The following is a 21,002-nucleotide window of genomic DNA, read 5'->3' as shown; positions in this document are numbered from 1 at the left end:
CAATCCTACAACCGGTAGTAACTATATCAAAAATGTCTTATGTTTAGCTATAATAATGATTATATGACTTTTTTGCTATTGATTATTTCGGACAGTGGGATGTGTATGTGGTTGCCTGACGTTTTTTTTTTTTTTTTTAATCAGATAGCTATATATTGGGGGGGGGGGGGGCATTTTGAGTATATCTGAATATTGGGGGGGGACATGTCCCCCCCAATGTGGTGATTTTGGCCCTGAATGACCCTAACAACCTGCTTCCATCAATGTTGACATAAGGCGCTGTGTTATTTAGTAGCCAATGAGCTATAGATCTCGACTATGTCCCATCTCCCCCGCTTTGGATTGAAGTTGCGCTGATTAAACATTGGACACAGACATTTCTTGGTTACAGATTCTGGGTTTTGGCGGTCAGATTTTGTGCTTTGATTTGCAATACATTTGGCATTAAATTAAAGCCATACATGTACACTCCTAAGAGCAATTCATAGTCAGCAATCAGCCTAACATACCGGTACCTGTTTTTTGGACTGTGGAAGGAAGCTGGAGTACAGAGCACATGCATACTTGAAAAGGTGTGACCCTTTGTGTTAACACAGAGAAAGAGACTGCGTTGACTCATGTTTATTTCATGTTTAGGAGAATAAGATCAATAAAAGTGGAAGGTAAATAATGCATACAGGTTTTTTTAATGCCATTATTAATATGTAATTGCTGTGACTGTTCAGCTGATCTGCTATTATCATCTACAAGTATCGGTTGAATAGCCTACATACACAAAAGCATGTTATATATGACTGAGTGTGTCGGTACGGGGTACAGTCAAAAGGTGAAGTAGCTGGCAGGTATGTGTGCATCAGTGGATGCGCATCATGAGCCAGGGGAAGTGTCCAGTCCGCTGCATGCCAAAAGTACTGATGAAGCAGTTGAGGACTGTGGTGATGAAGACTATGATGGTTGTCATGTTGTTCAGGTAGTCCAAACGGTTTTGTAGGGTGGAGTTGTTCAGGTTCCGACGTCCTGTCACACACAAACACACATGCACAATAAAGAAAGACAAGAGTTCAGACCACGCCAGGGGACCTCTAATCCGGGCAGGATCCACATTCAAGAAAGAGCAAAAGCCTCTTTGCTTCTCTGCATCATCATCCTCGCCTTCTCATGCACGCGCTGTGGTTTTAGCTCTACTGACATTGACCAGGTGCAGTTAAAACTTAATCAATACAGCACAAGTTTCTGTTACAACACCTCATTTATTCAGCATGCTAAAGAACATATACACACATTTAGCCTATTTTACGTCTGCTATTGAGCATCATAAATACTTTCAGTCACAGATTTTTCTATTTTTTCATGTTGCCCATTAAAGGAAGTACACATTGAATAGATGTATAGAAGTTTGCACATATAACACATATAACAGAAGCTAAATATAGAAAAGAAATGCTTCTTTTTTTTTCTTGCACAAGCATATTAGTGCAGCAATTGAGAACATGCATCTTTATATCACAGCTGGTTAAAGTGAAAGTGTTTTAGTTGGATTATTGTTTGAGTTGCAATTTTAAAGTGAAAGCAGGAATATCAAGATATAACATCCGAATACATGTGAGAGGAACATGAATTGTTTGTCTGAGCTATTTGAATTTCTTCTGTCCCACACGTGTGTGCACACTAAACACTGTTGGAAAGAGTGTGTTAGTGGCTGAGTGTGTATCCGACACGTGAGTGTATTTGTGGTCTGTCAGAAGTGGAGTCGAGCCAGCAGCCAGCGGAAGAAGCCGGTCCTCTTGGATCCGAAGAAGCTTACGAAGAAGTTGACCACCGTGGTGACGAAGATGACACCTGTCGTGACGTTGTTCAGGTAGTCGAGCCGCTTCTGATTGGACACCACATTCAGGTCCCTGCGGGCTACAACATGCACACACACACACACACACACGGGCACATGGACAGATGCACAAATACACAAATTCAAATATTTCCAGCACGCGCTGGTCCATGCACACATTCTCACATGGAGCACACACAAATATCTCATACATACAAATGCACAGTACAAAACCTTTCACTCTCATACTTCCCCAGCCTTTGCATGGTTTATGTGACATAATAACTGAATTAACTAGACTATAAAGTAAACGTTAAGAAAACTAGATAAAAACTGATAAGAATGAGCTCTTAACTGGGCAAAGATGAGACCTTTTCCTTGCAAGATAAAAATATGAACATTTGACTGTGAATACAGTGTTGTTTACTCTAATTACGCTTATTTTGTTTTCTTACCAAGAGATTTCTGTACATGTCGTTTGATCTGATAAACCGTTAGCATAGATGTCGTAAAGCCTAGACTCTTCTCTTTAGGACTCTAAATTTTAACTAATTTTAACTTTGCCCTAACAGAGCTGAGAAATGTGCCTATCTCATATAAAATGAGTGGCTTCCAGTCTAATTTTGATAAGTTAATTAGTTATTAAAATGTAAAAGAAGAGCATGATCATGGTATATGATGGTGCGTTGCATGATGGGACATGACTGCTATGTGTGTATTAGTGTGGATACTCGTTCTTATCTTTTTATCTGCACCTGCTACTCTTGTTGCAAATTCATCTTAGGTATAGTTTGCTGTCACAGCAAATTAAGTAGTGACTCATTACTTTTTCGTTCTTTCCCATTTTATTTGTTTCCTGTGTTTTCTTGCTACTGTAAATGATTGATTTAATGAAGTCCATTAAGGAAAAGCACAATGCGTACAATTGAAAGTCCTTTCAGTCTTTACATCTATCTCTACCAAAATAGGTACTGGATTAGCATTTTATTTTAAGATATATTTATATTTTTCTAACATAATGGTCATGTTGCCAGATTATTGTATATTTTCCATTTATCTTGTGTTTGTTTGGATTTCCACTCAGAAATGAACAGTATATTTGCACAAAATGTAAGATGTACTTTAAAGCCAAGGGGGATGAAAGATCATTAGAAGGATCTGACACATTCAAAATATGCATTAAAAGTGACGTGAATGGAAGGTTTTAAAGACAAGGCTGCAGATTTAGGTTTATTATTGTTAGGCTGCTGCAAGGTAAAAACAAACAGTAAAGAGAATAATGTGATTTTTGATTGAGACTATGGAGTCCATACTCTTTCGTTAATATAAGAAAAATGAACAAGATGGTGCTATGAAATGTTTATCCAACAGATGCTTGAGCTGGTTGAACAGATTTAACATTTGGCGAGATACATTTTTCTACAAAATGATCCTGTAAGTGTTTTTCTGCACTTTGAATACCACTGCGTTTATTAATTATAATGCAAATACATACGATCTTCATGCATGGTCCCAGTGAACACTGAGACCAAAGAAAAATAATCTCCTCCAACGATCTTATTGTAAATCACTGACTTCTAAACATTTGTATTTGGCGCCATCTAGTGTTCATATGAAAAATTGCGCTGTGACTAATTCGTCATGACTGTATTATTAAACGCCACCACAGTGCAGTTTATTTTATGACTTACATACTGTATCTATGCCTCAAAGAATGAAGCGCTGAAATAACCAGCGCAGGAGGCAGCTGCGTTGTGTGCCAAACGCAGCTTTGATGATATTTGTAATGAGAGTGAGGAAGATGATGCCGGTGATAAGATTGTTCAGGAAATTTAAACATCGTCGGCAGGAGGGGAGGAAGGTCCGCTCAAAACGGCCTGTGCACACGTGTACACACAAGCATTCACACACGCACACATACATGGATAATACAAGCACCCCGTACACACACAAGCACACAAACAGGAAACACACACAGAGAGAGAGAAACACACACACACACATACACACAAATCTGGTTGGTCCTTTTGCCTATTCCACTCATACTTAGCCTACTAAAATCAAATGAAATCATCCGAATAGAATTGTAGTGTATTTTATTAGTGAGTGAGTAGAGCAGTAGGTTACACTAATGGGTGTTTTGTGTGTGTTTGTGTGTGTTTTGCTGGTCACATGAGTTAGAATCTACCAATGAAGAGCATTTCTTATTATTTCATACACATGAAAGTCAGAAGTGCATCCTGGCAAAGAGGCCGGTGCGCTCCATCCCGAAAACCGAGATGAAGAGGTTGGTGACGAAGATGAGGAAAATGATGACGGTTGTGGCGTTGTTCAAGCTGTCAAGCCGCTTCTGGTTCGCCTCCTCGGTGATGTCTCGACGGGCTGCAAAACACATTTACAAACACATTCCAAGAACAACCGCAAAACATGCTGAGAAATACTCTTTCTTCTTCCATCTGCAGAGTGCTCCCTGCGGATGGGTTATTCTGGTTGCACAGAGAACTTGATTGAGGGCAAACTGACGAGTGGCCCAGTTTGCACTATGTTTTCTCAATGAAGCAATGCATCAATGTGAATTAGTGAGTTAATATGATTGGTTAAAAACACACAATTGCTCTTATTTTTCTAAAGCTTACCAATGATGATGATCAGCACTCCTGCCACTATTTGGAGAGCCAGGGAGAAGGAGATGAGTGTCAGGACAGCAACATAGTACCTGAGAATCAAAAGACAGACAAAGTAATGTGAATATTACACTGAAATATGATTTAATATTTCCTGTAGACCTGAGGTCTGCTCCAACTGTCAGCTCCTTTAAATCAGGCCTAAAAACATTATTGTTTACTCAAGCTTACTCTTGAATTAAATACTTACCTGCTGTACTCTACTGCCCTTATTTTTACTAGCTTGTGCTTTTTATTATTTTACTTCTTTTCTTATCATTTTATTTATTATTTTACCTCCTTTTCTCATAATTTTATTTACTGTACAATTATGTCTTGCTGCTTTTAATGTCGATGTAAAGCACCTTGAATCACCTTGTGTTGAATTGTGCTATAGAAATAAACTTGCCTTGCCCTGCCTTAATAAATCAGTGAGCATGAGCCAGTAATTATTGTTCTTTCATCCTGATTAAAAGCTATTTTTTGTCATACTAAGTTTGTTTAATTGTTTTAAACAGGTTTGTCCTCATGATGTTTTCCTGCATCTATCCGTACCTATATCCCGCTCCCTGTTCGATGACAGTCTTCATGTGTGTGATGTTAGCCAGGAACAGGGCGATGTCCAACATGCCTTCAGCTGCTGTCTTCTTAGTGGCGTAGAGGTTCATGTTCACGTTAGAGGTTGGACCTCCCTGAAACAAAGACACAAGCTGATATCAGATTCCAAATGATTCATTTACCGGTACTTAAAAACATACAAACACCTCCCAGAGGAGCTCAGCTTTGTAAGTGAATTCCCTTTCACTGAAGCTATCAGATGAAATTTCCTTGGGGGGCAAATTCATTCCCATCTATGGCATAAATTAAGACTATATGCCATGATAATTTTGCTGCCAGCAAAAAGAACAGAAAAGGAATCAAAGCTCTCAAAATCAGAAGGACTGCCGCTCTTCTTTAACGGTGTGTCACATTTATCCTGAGATAAAGTTAAACAAAGTAATTCATTCACAGACCTGATTTATGTCATTAATTAGTCTCATTCCCATGGCTCATGGAGTAGAACCCATAAAATAACCCCCTCCAACCCCAGTCATCCAAGTTTGTTTGATAGAAAGATAGATAAACAGATGAATACTTGTTTGAGCCCGAAAGAAATTTAAGAAAGATGAAAGTTGCCACTAAAAATGCCAAAAGGTTTGTGGTTTGTCCAATGAGTGGTGCAACATGGGTGCTTTGTAGAGAAGCACTCTTAACATCTGCTGTCGGAAATGTCAGTTTTTTCCCCCCTTTTTGTTCTTAGTGAGTCTAAAATCACAGTTTTGGAAGGTTGGATTTCTGCTTCAAAATCCATACTGATTCAAATGCAATACTACAGTACACAGCAAGGCAAAACTACCACGGCATAATCAATAGTCGTCAAAAAGAAGAGTGAGAACAGCAAGAGACAATGACTATAGAAGAGACAGACAAAATAAAATAAAAAAAGAAGTGAGAAAGAGACAAAAATAGTGCAAGTGAAAGCGAAATGAAAACAAATCCATTCCACTGTCAAAATCACAAACTGGATTTTTTTAATTGGAAAGGAAATTAGCTAAAGCAGCAAATTAATATATATATATATATATATATATATATATATATATATATATATATATATATATATATATATATATATATATATATATATATATATATATATATATATATATATATATATATATATATATATATATATATATATATATATATATATACATAAAAAAGCAAAATAGTATAAAAAACCATTCTGAGCAACTTCAGGTTTACCAAAGACTGTGGCACAGTTGTGGTCAGACAAGACTGTATGTTATAACATGAATCTGACCAGAAGAGGGCAGCAAAAACCACAGCCACCGTTACAGGGTACCGTCTGAAAACATACGTTCAATAGGAACATATGAATAGATGAATAGATTATGTATTTACCCTGCATTATATTAGATATAAGTATTCTATTATCATACATCCACAAGCAATATGTGCTTCATCTTATTCAGGGTCACAGGCTGCTGGAGCCGGTCCCAGCTTTCCTCTGGTAAAAGGCAGGGGTCCATCACGGTGTCACATATAGACAAACAATCACACTCGTTTACACTCACGTCTGTAGGCCGTTTAGATTCACTATTTAGTTTCATAGACATGTATGTGGACCGTAGGATGAAACTAGTGTACTTGGAGAAAAAAACCCACACTAGTATGTGAACGACATGAAACTTTCATCTACAAGCTGAGATGACTCAAAATATTGAAATTAGTTCAGATTTATTTTTTTCAGACGATCTGTATGCTTAAATCGACCTCTATTGCAGTGAAAAAATCTACAATAATGTGTGCATGAGATTCTGTCCAATGGCACACACACATTAGACAGAGCCACATACATGCGTATGCATATTTCTAAAGGATCTCAATCCATGACTTGCAGCACATTTGAGGAACTACAATCCCCCACGTGTAAGTGCTGTTCTTTCACACAGCATGGACTGCAGATGCACAGAAAGACTTTATGTACCTAAGACTAAGCTACAGGTTTAAGCTCACAAATTGTTTCACCTGAGGCAATGTCAGTTTAGTGTAAACCAGCCTGTTTTTCTTCAGGCAAAAATGTACCAAAGGAAGAAAAAGATCATACGTCAGTCATGTGTGCGCTTAGGACACACTGTACTTTATGAGCTCATTGTGTTGTAACATACTGTACTTTGCTGCTCCAAAAGAAACAGAGCGTTTGACACTACACATGAACTGCATTGTTCAACTCTGTCAAGGTCCTTGTACTTGTGTTTTGCTACTTGGGTCCAAGGTTTCTCAAATGACATTACAGAATTGTGTGTTTTTAATGAACATCTCAATTACTTAAAAGAAGAAAAAAAAGGAAAGTTTGTCTCTTTCTGACTTCATGCTTGTGTGTCAGATCAGTCAAAAGGCTTAAACGTGAGAGTGTCATACAGTCATTTGAAAGAGGAGAGTTTTCAGCCTGCTCTCACACGTGGATGGAGAACTTTCCTCATGTGGAGCTGAAAAGCTAGTGCGGATGTGGTTCAGTTTAAGACAAAAACAGACTCATGTGGACACAATCCTGGGTGCTGGTGGTGTCGAGATCAGACCACAGGGAGGGCTGCGAGTATAAATATGTATCGACTTTGTTGGTGTGCCAACATTCGCACCCACCATGAACCTCAAAAAAAAGTAATCTTGCTGTGGACTTATCTGTAAGCAACAAGCACCAGTAACAGGCCCCATCATGCTAGTCTGTTGAATATTCAGTGAAAAAGGAAGCCTTCCAATACTTGCAGACAAGGGATGTGTGCATTGTGACACTTGGCAGGATGTAATAACAACGTTTTTGCCAGCTGAAATCATGTGTTTTTGGTGTCTTCCCCTTATTACGACAATGCTCGCACCGCACCACAACAGCAACCACTTCTCTTCTACTTCCTCCTGCACGGGGACAGCAATTTGCCAAATGAACTTTGTCAGTTAATAGTCCCCTGTTACAGTTCTTTTGAAGTCTGTGGCTTGCCATAACTGTGCTGCAACCTCAGAAGCAAGCTGCACGGTTTGGACCGTCTGAGCGCCACAAGACGAAAAAGTTATGTATTTCTGTTTATCCCAAGGTCAACTAAAACACGGGGCGTGAACAGAAATAGGGATAAACATCCATCTCTGGTTGACCTCTGCATCGAGCTTGTGCTCGTAATGTATTTCTGCACTGAAAAGCTTGAATTCCTGCTCTGTACATTACGTGTTACAACACAGTTTGACCCAGTTTCAGTAAAACTCCAAGAAACTATTCAGCACTTCCTAGAACTGCAATACTGTCAAAACACTATGAACACATGTACGCAAGCCCTTCTGTATGTTCTTCTGAGAGTGTGAGAGAGACAGGAGAGAAGAACAGAGAAAGAGTGTGAAAATAGCAAGAAAGACATGTAGGAAGTGTTTTAAAGGACACAGCATTTGAAATGGAGTGATGGAGAAAAGGCATGTATGTATACTGGCATCTATCCATCTTTTCCTCCTTTGGGGATGTGTGGTCACACTTTATCAACATCAGCCTTGGGAATGTGGCCAAAACACACACACCACAACCAAAACATTGGAGTGGGCCACATTTTTAAAGGCCATGTGTGTCCACTTAGAGTAATACCTCTTAAATGTATCGACTGTGCTTTTACCGTGCTAAATCCGCACTTATATATATTAAAATATGCATATAAGTCAGTGTTTAGCCTATTGTCTCTCCACCCGGGCAGGGCGGAGGTTTGTGCTTATCTGCAGCAGGATTCTGAAGTAGCTGCAGGGTCACACACATTTACCTTAAAACATGTCAATTACAATCAGCTGAGTAACCGTGAAGGTTAAAGGTTGACTACTTGGCTCAGAAACACATCTTCTTTTCTTTTTACAAGAAAGAGAAAATGCTTCCTTTTCATTTTTTTTTCTTTTCGTTTGATTAGGAGGCATTAACCCAAAAAGCTCCCAAAACACTTTCAGCTGTTCACTGGTATTACGTCCCCTGGCTGCTCATGAGCTTTTGAAATATGTGAAAATATTTGGGTTGACCAGGCACACAAGGAACAAAAGGACTCAGGATTTGCAAAGTATTTAATCGATGTACATAAGCGTCTTTAGAATAATGTCTAGAGTCCAGAATTCACTTCAGTCTCATGAATGGTATGTGGCCTACCGCTGAGATGTTTAAATCATAGAAAACATAGAAAAATAAATGAAAAATATGAAGAAGGAATGCATGGTCAGTACTGTAACATTATAGAAAAGAGCTTGAAGTTGTGTCAGTGCATGTTCAAATACATTCTCAAGTTTGTTTCTTAAAATTAATGATGAAAGAAGACATATAATAGAAACAAGAAAAAGGTACATTCTTTTGTGGTTTGGAGCATATTTTTTTGGTTGTCTGATGCCACTACTAACTCAAAAACCTCAACATGACAACTTATTGCCATTCATATCACCTAATGACATCACAGACCCAGATCAGAGAAGAATAACACATCATCTTTATCTTCAACCAGTTTCACACCATGCCGTGTTTGCTGTTAACTGGAAGTGGGTAGCGAAAAGCGGTAAGACACTCCAAAAGAGTGGTGTGCAATTTATTGTGCAAAAACCGCCCACAAATCCAGATGTTTGTACCATCAGAACAACCCTGAGGGGGTATTGTCTAAACTCTAACACTGGGACATCTGTTGATCAGGCTTATTGTGGAGCATCCCATAGACGACCGATCAGATTCAGATTTGTGGAGTTTAAAGGCGAATTCAAAACTGAAATGTTATCAAATGTAATTCCTCAAACTGTCGCAGCAGTTTTTAAGGTTGTATTGGGTGCATAATCTTGCTGTGGTCAGCAAAAGAGAGTGTCACATGTCAAAGTGACCTGATTTAGGAGAAAACTAGAGTTTGGGTAAAAATAGACTCTTATAGAAGTCAACTATATGACATAATTTGAACAATCTTTAAATGCTGTTGTCCTTTCTTCTGCAAAGTGAGGAGACAGTACTTACACACTCACGCAGTGGGATTTAGTGGATATTCAGATCTATTAAACAACTCAGCATATGAGGGCACACCGATTTAAGTCTCATAGACTTTAAAAACCGTTGTTCTTTCTCTCACTTATGCAAGTTTAACACACCTTTTCCAGGAACGTTATAGAAATACCAAAGAATTCATCCAACTGATGCTGGGAAATTTCAGTCTAAACCCACAGCGTTAACCACACATGTGTGTATGCTTATATTTTTCTACACGTATACTGTATTTACAGATGGAAGTGTAAGAGTGACAGCAGTTTGGCCCAGAGAAGACATCTTTTTCTCTGCTGGCTTTTGTGGATAGTATTTATATCGTAAACCCTTTTCTTATTTTTTTCTCAGAAATCCAGTCCTTGCGAGAATAAAAACCAGAAAAACCCAATTCCTAAAATCCACTCATCCTCAATCATGGGCTATTTCACATGATGTACACAACTCTTACCCAAACAGCATGAGCACATACAGTAGGTCCACACATAATGCTTGTCTGCTGTGTGCCTGAATGAAGCACACACAAAAATACCCCTAACTATGAATGCACACACTGACACACACATACATACTCATGAAACCACATGGGAGGCCACCCCCCACCTCCTCCCAGATCAGACAGGAAGTGGTCCTCCCCTCGACTGCAACTGGCCAGGGTAACAGCCAATGGGAAGGGACGCTTGTCTAGGAGTGGAGCTCTGGTTTTCTTTTTGTACTGTATCTTATTTTTACCGTGTCTCTCCCTCTCTGTTTCCCTGCTAGTGTACTTGACTGTACTTTTTTTTCCTTCTACATTTTCCAAGGCTCTCTTTGCCTTAGGGGCATCATCTTTCTGTTTGGTTTTTATGTAAGTGCCATTTAGGGTCAGGGAGTAGGAGGAAAACAGAAAAGCAGATGACAAGAAAAGACAGTGGCACAAAGAGGAAGAAGGCTGTGACAAAGAAATGAGTTGGGCTCGGCTGCAATAAAAGCAGAAGAGGATCCCCAGTCAAGAGTTACCGGAATTATTCCGTGTATAAATTGATATACCGTAAACTAAAATCAGACCAGACGAAACCCACACTTAAAAATTGCAGCTCCCATTCTTTTTTGAATGAAGCTGACCTGTGTTATAAAACCACAACTGCTATTGCCATCAGCTGTAACAGGTGTCCCAAATATAAAGTTAAATCTCAAACATTATATCTTTAAATGAAGCACTAGTAAAAGATTTGTAAACTTTTTTTTTTAATAACACAATACCACATGGCGTTGACTTTGGTTGTAGTGTCCAGTCAAAACGCAACAAGGAAGCAGAACAAGTCTTCACGGCTTTCCTGACAAGAAGAAGCAACGGGAATATCTTAAATACTTGCAGCTGTGTTCTAATTACATCTCCACTTCATGAGCTTGACACATTTATGGACTAAAAGCGCCCACAGTTATTGCATGCTTTGAAGTCTGTTTGCTGATTCCTCCCAATTTGCCTCTGAAAAACTTTCAGGTGGCAAATTAAGTCGAGACTAAAGGATTCATGTCTAAGATTGTAGGTTGAAATGTCCCAAAAGAACTTAAAAACAGCAAAAGAATGAGAAGAAATAAGTGCGGTCATGTCACAAAAATGATGACCATGTATTTGGCTGCTGAGATATCTACAGAGTCAGTGTGCCAAATAACTAGTTCCGCTCCATCGTGTAATATCAGTTTCTGCCATGTGTGGTAGCAGCGAGCAGCAAGAGGCCTCAGTACAACATGATGACGTGACAAAGTCGCACGATTGTGGGTGTACTTGAACTTGTTGTCAGTCACGTAGGTACCGCCCCCAAATTTGGAAGGGGAGATGGTTTTGGAGCTGAGAAACTTTGACTTGAGCCTTTACCACGGTGAAACTGTCAAGGCGGGATGACGACACCCCTGGTTCACTGCAGCACCCTGAGAAGAACAGCTGATGATGGAAAGCAGAAGTCTTCACAACAAATGCTCCTTTTTGGATGGCGTTGTGGGGCAGTTGCTTCCAAGACACTTTAACTTTGACCTCTGTAGCTTGATGTATTTTCACTCAGCTGTAGGGGGAGAGATGTGTGGCAGTGGTTCAGGGAACACTGCCAGAAAGGTTGTGACACAGATTAGATTGGTAGATTTGTAATTACCCTTTCCTTTCATTTTTTTCTTCTTCTTTCCTTTTTTTTGTTTCTTAACTTGTAAAATTGTGCTGGGACTGGGAACATTGCATTGGTGCAGTATACAGGAACATACTCTTTGAAAAAAGAACATTGAATACATTAAAAATAAAGCTATACAGGGAGAGATCCAACAGTAGGTGAAAAAGAGCTTGAAGAACCCCAAAAACATTGTTTTTTAAATCTTATTTTCCACGTTAAAATGTAATTTTCAATTTCATTTGAAGGAATATTTAATAACTTTTAGGTAGCATCATTTACCTCTCGTGGTCTCCCATCCTTGCTATTAGCAAAAATTAGGTAGAATACCTTAGGACTGTGTGTGTGTGTGTGTGTGTGTGTGTGTGTGCATGCATGTGTCTGTTTTTCCTGGAGAGTGGCGGGTTTGTAGGTCTATCAATGAACAGACTTGTCCCTACAGGAAAACAAACAGTGGCTAAAGATCTGTCAAACGTGAGTGCAACCTGGTGAACTTTGACACTGAAAATAACAAGGGCGGAGGTTGTTATTCACACACACACACACACACACACACACACACACACACACACACACACACACACACACACACACACACACACACACACACACACACACACACACACACACACACACACACACACACACACACACGTTTGAAGGCCTTCATATAACATTCATAGACCACTCACACACGTAGTAGGCCTGCTGTTTAAAAGCCACTGACCTCTGACCTTTGCCCCCTCTATCAACCATCCTCCTGCCAACTGGCCTGTAATTCACAAAACTAACAACGTTCCTAAAATGGTGCGTAAATGTGTGGGTGTTATTTGTTTTCTTGGTTACCCAATCCAATGAGTGAAAAACCAAACCCTGATTGCCGATGTTGATCCACAACCGTGAGTTTTGTTGATGAACCTGCTCCATTTATGATACACCTGAATCAACCCACATGTTATTTTTAACCTGTAGATAGATACAATGTTTTGCTCCTTTGTTGTTTTTTTTCTTTCATCACCTCCTAAATTTTCCAAAAATAATCTATTACTGTAAAAATAAAATGAAACTTTTGTCATTACCATGTGTTTTTAGCAAGATGGTCCACATAAAAACACCACTGAAGACAACTGTTGCATCTGCTAATCCTCCGCTGTGGTCTGTCAGAGATTCTGCTTTACCACTAGATGTTCTTAATTGTGCTCATATAGTAATAATTACCACATCGCTAATATTTTAATGTACTAACACTGAATATTGAATTACTAAAATATTTTCTAAATTATGCACACTTGCATCATTTGTAGAACAAATTGCCAACCGTTCACAAAACAGAAGAGATATAAATGAAGGCGTGTTGACCCCAAAACACAAAAGTCAACAGCAAAATTTTAGAACCCACAACAAAAATTTATGAGTTAACAACAAGACAGGGATTAAAGAAAAAAATTAAAAACACACACACACACTGGACTTTGTGGTTCATGAGCAGAACTGTAAACTGGGTGGATATTTCTTTTATTGCCATAAAAAGACATTGCAGTTGTAGGTCACGTTAGTATGTATTTCGTTTTCATATGACCTATTCCAAGTGGGAGGAATTGGTGGCAGCTCTTTCTATTCAGAACCATACAGAACTGCTGATAGCAAATGAAAACCATCCAAACCAAATCACTCATGTCACAGGAACCTAAATGGGGCACCGGTAGCTGTGGGCTACCAAAAAAAAAGGAAATCTCTCACTTCATTCTTCGACAGGAGACCTTGAGAAGAAGGGACAGTTCCTAGAAATAACCAGATATTGCTTCAAATGAAACAGAAACTTAAGCATGGAAAATACTCCTCTGTGCTCCTTTGATAAAATGATGCGAACTACGCTGAGGTTACACTTTTTAGAGGAAAATAAAAGGTTGCGTATGATCTTGTGCATTTTTTCACTTTGGAAACTTTAATGTCAAAATGAAATGATCAAACTTCTTATTTTCCTCCCAAAAAGGACAATATATTATTCCATTGAAACATGTTAACATCTTATGTAACATTAAATAACAATCTTCCTTTTTTTTTTCTTTTTTCTTAAAGCCACTTTGTTCACCAAATTCCTGACGCGTATGACATGAGGGACATTCTGACACCTGCCTTATTAACACCTGCTTCTCATTTGATGTCACCCTGGAGGTGTTTTGGTATACGATCCTAATACCTTTAAATATGTGCCAGCAAAAGTGTGTGTTACTCTGTGTATGAAACAGGAATGTGTGTGTGTGTGTGTGTGTGTGTGTGTGTGTGTGTGTGTGTGTGTGTGTGTGTGTGTGTGTGTGTGTGTGTGTGTGTGTGTGTGTGTGTGTGTGTGTGTGTGTGGGCCAGGTGGATCTGGAGGTGGATCGTATGCCAGCAGTGTGTTCTCTCACAATGTGCTTTCAATCACTCAGCATGCTGTCATGACAACTCTGCATACACAAACGCAAACAGAAACGTTTTTTTACTGTCTCCAAAGGTCTTTATATCTGAAATGAAGTTCAGTGTTGAAAAGCGGGAATGGCAAGTATGAAGAGCCAGAGCTGTTATCTCACTGCGGCATGACAAAAAGTCAACCGCTTGCAAAAGCAGCTCATTTAGATGTGTGTCAAGCAACTCGGCCTTTTGCTGCACCTTTACAGCACAACAAGAAAGAAGTTGCAGCTTTAAGCCGCTGACAAGCTGCAATTGCTTAAGGCAAATTGTGATATGATCAAATGGTTATATTTCTCACTTCAGATGAGTCTACATTGTCCACTCAATTCTTCCAGTTGGAGTCCTGATCTTTTACTCACAAATGAACATCAGCAACATTCAAACCCTCAATAAATCAGCTCATACAGAGCTGAATCAGTATTTCAGTAACAGAAAGAATAATACTATAAACCTTTCTCCATTTCATGATACACTTGGGGTGTCTGCAGGAGAGAGGGGCTTTTATGCTTGCCAGGTTTGAAGTGGGGAGGAACATCAACGATGGAGACAGACTAAGCAGCATAGTTGAACCTGACACCGGAGAGAAGCTTGTGATGCTGTAGGTCTAGCGGTCCACTTTCTGTTCTTGCTGCAGTCTGTTCAAGGTCACAGGAACGCTGGAGAGTACTACAACTGTCATTAGGCAAGAGTTTGGTACAGCCTGGACAGGTTGCCAGTCCATCACAGGACCACACAGAGACCACAACCATGCATGCCTACATTCACTCCTATGGACAGTTTAGGAAAATCAATGAAGCTGATACAAGCAGTAGATTCAGGAACCTTCTTGCTCTGATGTGTTTTTGTATTTGCTTTTTCACTACCATTAGAGGGGAAAATAAAAGATCCAAGCTGCTCGTTTAAATGTCATCCCCTGGGATTGAGTTCCTCTGTAAGGCGATTGGATTCTTGCAAGATCGAGATCACACCAGAGTTCACCTCACCCAGCTTCATGCTCAAGCCTCAGCGGTTCTAAACCGACCGGCATCCTCTATTGGCAGCTTCAAATTCAGCTGGGTTGATGGCAACCACGGGGAGAGAAGTGATCATAGAACAGGGGTTTGGCCGAGGTTCCCCAGGGTTTGGCTCTGGCACATCTGGGACTCTTCACTTATTGTACACGATGTGTTAACATGTCTGAGGTTAACAGGCGACTGCTTGACACAACTTGGCCCCTCCTCCCTGATGCGAAGGGTCTCAAAAAATAAAGTAGTGAAAGCATGCCAAGTCTTGTCGTGCGCTATCGTTCTTTGGTTTTGCGTGTCATTTTAGGCGTGGTACTGTGACAGTACAACATCCTGTTACCACGACTCTGCCAGCGGCTACGTTGGAAGACGATCCGAAGGAATTGCTTTGCAAAACAAAGCAGTGTATCAAAGTAGTAACAATTGTTCTTCACCTTCCCTTGTTTGAAACACAAGAACACCTTCACGCAAATGCATTCCTTGTTTTAGAGTTTTTCTTGGCACAGTTAAACTTGTTTGATTAACGGTATGCCAAATTATGTCTGTCATGACTCAATGCTCTGATCGGTATCATTGGCCCGTGGAAGTCAATGATAGACAGATGGTTCTTGCACAGCTTTCTTTAAAGTGTTTGCACCTTTCCAAACAGATTCCAGAGATGACTTCTTATAAGTGATCTGTGTAACAGGCCTGCTGGTATGTCAGGTAAGGCTTTTGGCATGAAATCAAAGAAGAACATGAAAGAGGCATAACTGGAATTGTATAAAAAAGTTCTCTCAGAGTGTTTTATGGGATCAGTTGTTGATTAAACTCTCTAATTTCGACTTCCTCTTTTCCACTTGCTCTGGAATTCCCTTTACTCCTTTTTCTTTTGGACACTTTGTACAGTCCGACTGCAAACATCCTGTTTTAGCAACTGTTTTAGGAGGAACAAGTTTTCGTCAAGTCTGACAAGATGTGCATCCAACAGTTGATAACATGAAGCAGAATCGAGACGAAGTAGAGAGCCGATGAAGAGATGTGTTCAAGTACTGCAACTCGGTGGATAGGTGCTGGATTGAAAAAGAATCTGAGCTCCTATTGAATTTATTTTTTCATTATCATTAAGTTTTCAGGCATTTCTATAGAAAAATAAGTAGATACTGATCTTTAAACCGATCTTTAACCTAAATGTTGCCTAATACATAACAGAACTGTCCGCTCATCCAGTTTGAGTGCAACATTGGTCCCACTTGAAGTGATTTGTGTAGTGTAAGGTGTATATTCCTCCCGAGTCAGCACAGATGAGACCAAACAGAAAGAAAGTGGCCCCCCAAAGAGTGATTTTCAGTCTCTGTGTTAGGAGATGCAACATTGTGGGATTATTTTGTTCAGGCCTAATTATTTTAATTGAAAAACCCTTTCATACCATGGTATGACTGGGATTTTTTATTTATTTTTGTATTAGTAGTAGCTGTTGCAAAACGTTGAGACGTAACGTGTTCCTTTGTTCCCTCAATTCAGTGGGTTGTTCCGATAACTTTCCCACTTATGAAACTTCTACTGTGACGAGTAACTACAAAAACAGGAAAGTGTGGCTTGCTGAGCTTTCCAAAGCCCATTAATGCTTGGGATAGGACTCCAAATCCAGTTGAGTTAAAAAAAAAAAGGCGGGGGGGTGTTCTTTTAAGCATTGAACCATATAACCACACAAATGCATATTCAGACCAGTTTACGCTTGAGAAGGACCATTTTTAACGTTTCAATGACTTTCTTCCGTGTTTGGCGATCCTCTGCCCGCCTTTGCTCTCAAAGACTTTATTATGGAAGGAAAATGTTGTCATGATGGTATTTATTTATGTACGAACAGTGACTGAGATGTAGCAGGCTCTTAGATAATTGTAAAATGCACTCATGCATGTTTTTTTCCTGTTTCAGTTTACAGATGACAACAATAAATGTGCTATTTGTTGAGGGAACATACCAAGAGTAATTAACTGCAAGGGAATCTGACTCACATGTACATGAGGAAGAAAGCGTTGTTTGATCCAGCAGTTGCTACCTTCATCAGACTTTTGAGAATTAAATCATCCTCTCCCAAATCCTTACAATGCACCTGCTCTTGCTTTCATGACGAGGTAGAATGAATGCAAAAATCATTACCACATCACCAATCAACTTGTTAAATATCACGACCCTGAGTCATCCAAGCCTTGGAACGGAGTAACAACGCTGCGATGATTACGCAACGAGTTCAAACAGCTCTTGAAGTTTTGAGTGATTATCACTCGTTGCCCAAAAGACGTAAAATGCCAGGGTTTAATGCTGATTTACAGTCGCAGCACGGTACCTGTATCCACAACAAATAAGACACGGGCAGTGTGGGGTAGGCACACTAAAGCAACATGCGTGCACGTGAGTGTGCATATAGTCTAGTGTAAATACGTCCACTGTGCACGTGATAGTATTTTGTAAGCCCTTAAGGCTGCACTGTTGTGTAAGCCCTAGTTATGAAAAGAATGGAAAGCTCCCGAGATGTAAGAATGGCACATCAGAGTATTTTCCTTTTTTTTGCGCTGCTCTTTCAAAAGAGATGTGTTTTCCCACACATGTTTGGAGTTTAAACCTCCCTTAGGCCTGCGAGCTCTCAGGCCCGGGCCACGTGTGGCATCGCTGGACATTCCTCCAAGCGACTTCCTGGCTTTTATGGTCCGGCCTTCATCACCGTCCTCAACACATACTTCCTGTGAGTCTGTATATGTGCATTCCCACTTCCCGAGTTCCACGAATGCTGGTGCTTTGTGGCGAGGTTGCGTCCCGCTGTATGACACGCTTAAAGAAACAGATGGACTTGAATCCAAAACAGGGTGCGAGTCAAACATACCCAACCCTAAATCCAAACACGCATTACGGACGACTTTTAAATCTGTGCGATATCGAAAATTAAGTGATCCAACTGTGAACCAAAACAAATGAAAAAAAAGTGCATTTCTTAACATATGTCAGCTGTTGCAGCTCCAAAAAATGAAAAGAGCCCAGCAGGGAAATGTATGGCTGTGAATTCCCTGTCACGCCAACTGTCTTCCATCACCTCTCTTTTTCCCTGCTTCTTGTTTTAACTTCTCTTTCTCAATTATGGTTTGCGCTCTCCGACCCTTCACCACTCTACTCTAATATGAATAAAAACATGGAACGCAAATAGAGTCACTTGTTTAATCTCCTTTCCAACCAACAGTTCTTTCTTTCTTTCTTTCTTTCTTTCTTTCTTTCTTTCTTTCTTTCTTTCTTTCTTTCTTTCTTTCTTTCTTTCTTTCTTTCTTTCTTTCTTTCTTTCTTTCTTTCTTTCTTTCTTTCTTTCTTTCTTTCTTTCTTTCTTTTTGAGGTATGAAAAGTAAAGATTTGTTGCAGCCAGAGGTTTAACGAGTGTTAGCTGCTGCTGAATGCCTGTTCAACCAGTCAGACATGACCAACCATTTAATTTGTGCATACGCTTCATATCAGAGTCTGTGTTTGACTGTAGAGAGCATTTGAGAGTAACAGAAACAAAGCGGTAGTTGCTGTGGGGAACTGTAAGGATATCTTTTTAAGAAAAGAAAAAAATACTAATGTTTTTGTTGTTGAATCACCAGTCACAAGTGCATGTACAGTATAGTATATAGTATGTATATATGTATAGGTGGAAGGTTTCGAGTTTGGTGAAGGTCTGTTTTTGGGAGACGAACTACTCCTGTTGGCCTCCTTGAGCAAAGATCTCTAACAGCGGGGGGTTTTCAGCCGACTGTGAAGTAACTGGGATGAAATTCAGCACATCCAAGTCTGAGGCCATATTTTTCTGTCAGAAAAGAGTGGATTGCTCACTCTAGGTTGGGAATGAATTACCGGCTCACGTGGAGGAGTATCATAATGTCAAAAACGAACAGGATCTTCTTCACGAGTGGGAGCAGAATAGTGCAGATTGATACTCAAGTAGGGGCGTCATCCACAGTGTATGTTGTGGTGAAGAGGGAGTTGAGCTGAAAGGGCAAAGCTCTCAGTTTACCAGCCTGTCCCAGCGCCCGTTTGTGGCCACGAGCAATAAACACAGACTAAAAACATTAAATTAAAAATACTAGTTGATAATATTAGCTTTCTCTGAAGGGTGGCCTTTAAGGTGGGGCTTAGAGTAGAGTTACTGTTTCTCCACGTTGAGGAGAACCAGTCAAAGTGGTTTCAAGAACTATTCAGAAAACCTGTTGGATGTCTTTTAGGGGAGATGTTTTAGAAATGTCCCAAAGGCAGGAGGCTTCAGAGTAGACACAAGACCCGCCGGAGAGTTGGGTTGGGAGTAGAGTCGGAAAAGTTAGCTGTATGGATGGATGGATGGATGGATGGATGGATGGATGGATGGATGGATGGATGGATGGATGGATGGATGGATGGATGGATGGATGGATGGATGGATGGATGGATGGATGGATGGATGAATTCCTGAAGAATGTGCATGGATAATGTGTTGCTATAGCAATGAAAGCCATATCAAAGGGAAAACATGATGACACCAGTGCTTTTATTGGTGTGTTTGGAGCTCTTATTAACGGCGCTTTTATTGCTGATAAAAGCAGTGTTAACGCTTAATGGTGCTTTTGTTTCCATTGACACAAACTGCAGACCTCACCTCAAAGTCTAAAACATCTTCAGCTCATCAGTTTAAACTTTTATTAATTTCCATTCAGTTTTAAATTCAGCCCACATGGAAAGGTGTCACGTACTTTGTTCAGGTTACTTTTGCACTGTGGATATTATTTTCTTTCAAATCAACAAAACACTGCTGTGTCATAATCACCTTCTTTTAAGCATTTTCAGCTGTAAATTTACAATGTATTGCATATCTTTGTTCTTTTTTGATCTCTATATGTGCAGATCAGAGGAAAGTATTCATCACTACCTTCCATGACAAGCCAAGGATATATATTCTACGGTAAATGAAAAGATTTACGTTTCACCATGTTGGTTTTGAAGGATAACACCAAGCAAGCAACATGCAAACTGCTTATAAAACATTAAAGGTGACTAAACGCCAGTATATATCTTTAAATGTTTGCCCAGAGCAGGATTGTGTAACACTAAGAGAGAGTTCCTGTGAAATGTTAAATGTGCCTGTTCACGATAAATACAACTCAACAGTGAAAGTGTAACTACAAAACACGGCTTCACACCCTAAACTCTTCAAAAAAATCTCATATGTTGTAGCACCACCAGCTGATCTTGTCTGGGATTAAAACAAGATCCTGTGGTACATTTGGGGCAAACAAACAAACAGCAGGGTCTAAGAATGCACTTTTTCAAGACAAAATTTGAAAAATGTCTCTAAAAAAAGTG

At 39.7% G+C, this 21,002-nt stretch overlaps 1 protein-coding gene across 6 annotated transcripts in view; it reads right to left on the bottom strand.

Annotated features, from left to right (window-relative positions):
* Positions 1-180: 180 nt before the first annotated feature.
* Positions 181-21,002, bottom strand: part of LOC133424379 (ninjurin-2-like) — a 34,198-nt gene continuing 13,376 nt past the window's right edge. Inside the window, exons 2-5 of one of the 6 annotated variants that reach the window (XM_061714937.1) lie at positions 5,044-5,180; positions 4,462-4,541; positions 4,044-4,207; positions 1,777-1,905 (exon numbers count right to left, since the gene is read on the bottom strand). In XM_061714937.1, coding sequence (XP_061570921.1) covers positions 4,053-4,207; positions 4,462-4,541; positions 5,044-5,180 — 372 coding nt within the window. In that variant the 3' untranslated portion in view covers positions 1,777-1,905; positions 4,044-4,052. The other 5 variants (XM_061714934.1, XM_061714933.1, XM_061714938.1 and 2 more) reach the window with 5 other exon arrangements.

This window comes from Cololabis saira, chromosome 23 (assembly GCF_033807715.1).
Source record: "Cololabis saira isolate AMF1-May2022 chromosome 23, fColSai1.1, whole genome shotgun sequence".
Classification (NCBI taxonomy): domain Eukaryota; kingdom Metazoa; phylum Chordata; class Actinopteri; order Beloniformes; family Belonidae; genus Cololabis; species Cololabis saira.
This window is presented reverse-complemented; position numbering and strand designations above follow the sequence as displayed.